The following is a 6,430-nucleotide window of genomic DNA, read 5'->3' on the forward strand; positions in this document are numbered from 1 at the left end:
ATTGAAAGGACTCACTTTCTGATGGAAGGAGTAGCTGAATGGATGAAAGGAGAGTGGGTGATTGAAAAGTTATTAGGAAGCATAGATGGAGAGATGGATAGATTTATGAATGAATGTCTTTATTGCGTGCTCAAGGTCCATAGAAAAACACAATTACATACATACAGTCCAAATGTACATGTTAGACAGGCATTTGTGACAGATAAATACAGGCTTTTAAGCCAATGTCTCCTAAGGCTAGAAGGAGTATCTAGTACTTCACTGGGTTACTTATACTGACATAAGTATGCCCTCATGCGGTTACATGAGGGCTTTTTCATTCAGAATGAAAACTTCAGAATTCATTAATTCAGAAGTAAGTTTTTTGCTGCGTGTTTACATGGGAAATGGTCATTCCGAATGAGTGTTTACATGGACAATACTTTTAAATCCCATTATTTCATTCCACATCAGGTTTGGGGCTGGGAAGGCTTCTGACTTTAGTACTGTACTAAAGTAAAAAAATTGAGTTATTTCTACTTTACTTGAGTATTTCCAATTTCCAATACTTTTACTTCTACTCCACTACATTTCAGGTAAAACAAAATAATTCCCCTCTGTCAGGTGAAAAGAAGCAGCTTGGACTCCTCATGCATAGAAGGAGGCATGAGGTCAGTCCGCTGCCCCCCCAGGTTGGCAGAGGAAGTGTAGCGCCCAGGATTACATTAGATAATTGGCACTGGGTGAAAAGAAAACTGGGTTACAAAATCGTGGGATAAAAAAATAAAAATAAATAATAATAAAAAAACACTTTTATGCCATATTACTTTATATTTGATGTATCCTGTAGCCTATGAGAGGTTGCTCTCAGAGATGTGAAATTAAACATGTCTAGTTTCTTATAATTAATCACAAAACAAGAGCATAATATAGCCATACCAATTACATGGAAACAAGCATGCACAGAAAGACCAGAATGAACTTAAATCCGAATGAGTGTTTACATGAGTCCACAATTGTTTCAATAGGATAAAAATTGAATAAACCGGTCAGTTACATCAGATCTAAGTTTAAATTAGATTGGCCATTTTCATTCCGATTTAAGTTTGTGTAGGTGTTTACATGACAACTTTTAATAGGATTTAACTTTTATTCTCCATGTAAACGTAGCCAGTGATGCTATTCACAGACTCATCCAAGTGACACATGAATCTGTGCATTAAATTCCAAAGAACATCCTGACTCTTGCAGCCACAAACATTGCACTTGCACTGCACCATTCAAGGGCAAGGCCTTGAGTATTGCATAGATCTGCAAACAGAATTCATGAATAAAATCATGGGTGTGACATTTACTTACATAAGCAAATGTCAATAGCAAATGGTCAATGGCATTCTTCTCATCTTAAAGATCCATTTCAATGAATATCATATTTTATAATATTGTGAGAAAATATCCTCCAATTAAATACATAGTTATTTGTTTTGCATATCAATGAATTAGCATCATGTCAGTGGTCACTGGTCAGTCAGTGAGGTCATTGTAGAAACTCAGAAAGTTGCCTTCAGTATTCATTTACTCTAATGGATATTTGTTGCCCAAAGATAAAATTACTTCCTCAGACTGAAGAAGCGATCAATTACATACTGTACTGTCAGTGAAAATGCCCCTCTGTGTAGTTTTTTTTAACAACTTCCTGAATCTGGGCATGAAAAATTGTCCCAACGTTTTATAATCAACTTTTATTTTAAATGCATTCTTTTGAGAATTCGGTTGTTTATGTGTTAACTGCTAGGCTTCAGCCAAATAAGGTTTGGGTCAGGAGGGGGCGCCAAAACCCTGTGCCTGAGGAAAAATACAGTATAGTTCACCATCAAACTGAAATAATCAAGTGAAAATCTTAAAATTTGATATTTATAGCATCCCCTTTTCCCCTCTTGATTGATGACTCACCCTCGACCCAGGTAACTCCACCCATCGGGGACTTTTAAGGCAGATCATAAATCATTTCTCTCTTCCTCTCTCACCAGATCCTGTGCGGCAGGGAGATCCCTCGCTGGGTGAACCGGCTGGCCTACTTCAGCTCCTGTGTCCCCTTCCTGCAAAGCTGCTTGCCCAAGGAGTGGCTCACACCGGCCGCGCTACAGACCAGTGTCAGCCAGGCAGTGGTGGCCAGTGGTGCCGGAGGAGGAGGAGAGCTGGAGGAAGGGGAGGACCCAGCGGCCGCCATGTCGCCCTGTTCCTCTCCACCTCCTTTTCCAACCTCTTCCTCTTCCCCCAGCCCTTCCTCCTCGGCGCTCCTGCCCCGCCACCAGCCTCCTCATCGCTACCAGCCCAGACGGTAGGGGGCGCCTGCGTGGGAGCGTGGGGCTGGGGGTGGGTTTAGGGACAGGACAATCCACATATCCCAATATCTTTGAGAGGACATTGAGCCTACTTACCTGGCGCCTGGCGGGGAAGCTTCTTTGGATGAGATGCAAGCTGAATTGGGGTGGGATTTGGGGGCGACTTGTGAGTCACTGGAGAGTGACTTTGTGGATTTAAACAGTGTTTCTTTTCATATATAATATATTTCCCTTGGAAAGGTGGCATGTTGGCTTTTTAGTTGGTAGGTCCTGTCAACAGAAAGCCACAGTTTTGAACCTTGGGATGCAGATTCTGTCAAAGTGTCTTAACTCTCTTTCACTGGTTCATTCATTGTGCATCTCTCTGGATAGCAGGGGCCGATTAATGCATACCATTTTTTACAATAAGAACATGGTTGTGTTGGTCTGTAGCACGGGTGTGCAATCCTAAACAGGACAAGAAGCTTACCTTTCACACCTGAAGCTGACAAATGAGGGGATGAGGAGGTCGTGATCAACAATTCTGACCAACAATTCTGTGGTCATAGTAAACAACCATATTTTCAGCAATTTATTTCTTGAGATGCTTGCGGTGAGCATGGATATTTCTGGCTCTTTATACGTGGAGGGAATATTGGAAAGCCTCCCAACTCACAGAGCCTTGATTCATATTTTGTCGCATGCTAGTGCTGTGTTGAAAATAGACGGACTACAAGGCTCACAACACGTTGTGAGCTAGTAGGTCTGCTATTGTTCACGCGCGACACCGTCGTGTGACGGACCATAGATTAGTCTTAAGACCCAGGGGACGCTCCCAACTGTTGCCATGACAACTCAGTGGGAGTCCTTAGTGAAACAGCTTGGTGCTAAACTGAAACCGCTTACCTGACACCCCAGCCCAAAGAACAAGATTCACAGAACATTTAATGCAATGTGAATGGGAAACACCACTCTGATAAGAGCAGAAGGCTGTTGTGTACTTTAAAGTACCCAACAGCGAACCACGTCCGGTATAGTGCCCCTTTGCCAACTGCTCAATACGCAACAGCGTCCGGTACTGACCCTTTGCCACAAGCATAATTGTCCATTATTTTGTGTCCATTATTTTGTTCCCATCTGACCCAAGAACAGAGGTCTGCCTGATTGCTGTGTAAACGGCTGTTTTTTATTTACCATTTATACAACACTATGGGCTGTTATGCCATTAAGAAATGTTGGGCCATGTTCACATAGGTTGTTCACTTGAACACAGCTGTGTATTTCTTCAGTTGTTTTCAGTGGTTTGCTTGCAGCAGGTGTGTGTCTCCAACGCGCTGCGGTGCATTTCGAGTGTCCTGTAGACCTGTACGTTTGTCACAGCTTTTGCATTAGCATGGCTAAAGAGGAGAGGAGACCTCAACATTGCACATACTGGGACTAAAGTGTATGGATGCTGTAGCAGCTTATTATCAATCCGAGCAATTGTAACAAGTTTTCCCATTTACATTGGCTCATAATGTAATGTGAATATCAGGACTTATAAGCTTCCTATTGCTGCATTCTTGGGGTCGAGGTCATTTTTTCCCCTTCAGCCTCTGAACTAGAATCAGTCTCCTTCCTACGATCCTACCCAAAACAAGGAGGAAAACATATCGGAGATCATTTTCTGAGGGGTGTTCAGTTCCTGTTTGTACTTGCTCTCCCATAGTACCTTCCTATTTTCACAGTTTTTCATCATCGCCATAAATCAATCTTCACTAATGCCATTGCCCGTCATAGCATGGAACCATTACGTGCTCTGTCTCACAGAGGCAGGCTGTGAATAGCTCGGAAATGTACCCAAATTGACATAATTGGCAGGGATGAATCGCTCTCTAGAGGCCCAGAATGGGGAAGTTAGAATCTCTACATTCACCATGTGGAATATAACAGCATGTGAAAATGATTGTGTACCTTTTGGGCTAGCAAGTCAAGAACTCGACTGATGTCATGTCACCCTGGTACATTTCTCAGACGTTTTCACTGATCACTCTTCTAGAGAGACAGAACACTTGAGAAAAATGTTTCACATGCTACATTATGTTATACTACAGATTGGTGAAGTGAACATTTTATGTCTGTCATGTGGAGCCTACTGTATTGGCTATCTTACAGGTTTCACATGCTTCTACACACGTGTACACACACACACACACACACACAGGTCCAAACAGGAGGGCGACAAACTTGCATACAAATTTAAGCAATGGCAATGTGAAGAACATGCATGCACAATCACATACAGTACTATACTTGGATGCCTTCAGACAAATGAAAGGGAATGGCAAGCTAATGTGCATTCTAAACACAAAGAATCACATTCACCTTAAAACAGCGAAAGTGCCCCCTAGAGCCTCCTACCAGCTCCATCATAGTCCAGCCTGCAAAACATCAATGTTGTGTTGGGACAGCACATTTCTGTTACTATGGAGCAAAGCGTATGCCATTAACGATACATAGCATTTTTATCCAGTGTGTTAAATATCCGTTAAAAAACAAAACATATGTTACCAAATTGTATTTTGTTTAAATCTAGAGGATTAAAGCTACAATCTGGTATTTCTGCTTGTTGTCTCTCCTTGAGCAGCAAGACATGATTATCTCCACCTGACTATAATGGCAGGGGTGGAGGTATGTTTTAAGTATTAAGCTAATCTTGCGAACTACTGCACCGATAAGCATAATTTATTTTGTACACATGGCAGTAGGCCAAGAAAGTGTTTTTTCTTTTTCTTTTTTTTTTGTGTATGTTTGAATTCATAATCTCTCACCCACCGTCCCTCCAGGCTATGGAGTGGGACTAGCCAGTCAGATAATAAAATATAATCATATTGTAAATGCTGCAAATAATTAGGATATTTTGTGACAATGCATCCTAGCGTAATGCGCCATGCACACACACCGGACACTGGGTCCCCCCTTTTCCACCCAAATAATTTTGGTACTAGAACTGGTTCCGTTCTAGATTTTTGGAACCTTGGTGCTTTCATGGAACTGCCAGTTCAACCTTGGTGGAAAAGGGGCCTGGTAGGGAGAGAAGATGCACTTTGACATTACTGCACCAGACAGTGTACCTCCTGGAACATTATATAACATTGCTACAAAATTATTTCTGACATACATGTTTTGTTTGGATGCAATGCCACATGTCATCACTACCAGTGTCACATTCTTCCACAGCCCTGAGTAGGCCACCAGGGCTGGTGGTGATACGCATGATGCAGTGTGCCCTTTTCTCATCAGAATTATGTTAGCTTCCACCTGTAAAATAGCATCAACTGCAGCGAGAGGTGCAACATTTCACAGTAGCAGAGCATAGTGTCTCCGACCATGGCAAATGTGAGTTATTAACTATTATCATACGCCACCTTAAAGAAGGATAAAATATAAATCAACTACAATAAATCCCGGATCTGAGCTTTACATTTTCCAAAGTTACTACAACTGGAGGAAAGTACTGTCCTATATTTTTTGTGTCATGTATAATGCAATCTTGTAAAATGGAACAAAACTCCTGAAAGTAATTTGTGAAAAAGAGCGTGAGCTGTCCCAACCTCAAAAGTGTGTGTGTGTGTGTGTGTGTGTGTGTGTGTGTGTGAGAATGGTACACACCCTTTTTAAGTTCTTTTTAAGATCTTTTTTTCTGGCTATGGTTATACATTTCTTTTTTTGTTCATTTGTTTTTTACTCGAAGACAGTGTTCAAATGGTGTCCTTTTTTATCCCTTGTCTGTTGATCTGGACTCTGGTTTCTGTTTTGTTTTGTATAGATCTCATAAACTCAGGACTCCAAAATGCGTTGTTATATGAATAGCTTTTATTGTCTTTTCCACACACACACACACACACACACTCGTTTTTCGTTTTTCTTTGTTGCTTTCTTTCCTAATGCAGTAGTACTAGTCACTCAATAGAGCTTTTTCCCCAGAATGCACATTGGCAGTGCATTTTTGTAATCCTGTCTTTGATAAAGAAAAAAAAGAGCTTTTGTTTACAACTTGACCGTGTATGTATGTTTATATGAGAGCATGTTTCTCTTTGTTTGAGATTTCTGTGTGTTTGCATGCGCGTGTGCGCATAGGCTTGTAT

General features: G+C 41.3%; 1 protein-coding gene across 1 annotated transcript in view; it reads left to right on the forward strand.

Moving 5' to 3' along the window:
* LOC310865146 (deubiquitinase DESI2-like) overlaps window positions 1–5,934 on the forward strand; it is a 31,131-nt gene extending 25,197 nt beyond the window's left edge. The window contains exon 5 of the mRNA XM_083774157.1: window positions 2,010–5,934. Within this exon, the coding sequence (XP_083630283.1) occupies window positions 2,010–2,324 (315 nt within the window). The 3' untranslated portion in view covers window positions 2,325–5,934. The remainder of the gene's footprint in view (window positions 1–2,009) is intronic.
* Window positions 5,935–6,430: the final 496 nt, after the last annotated feature.

Source organism: Protomyctophum parallelum (assembly GCF_964188405.1).
Source record: "Protomyctophum parallelum genome assembly, chromosome: 10".
In the NCBI taxonomy this organism is placed as follows: Eukaryota; Metazoa; Chordata; class Actinopteri; order Myctophiformes; family Myctophidae; genus Protomyctophum; species Protomyctophum parallelum.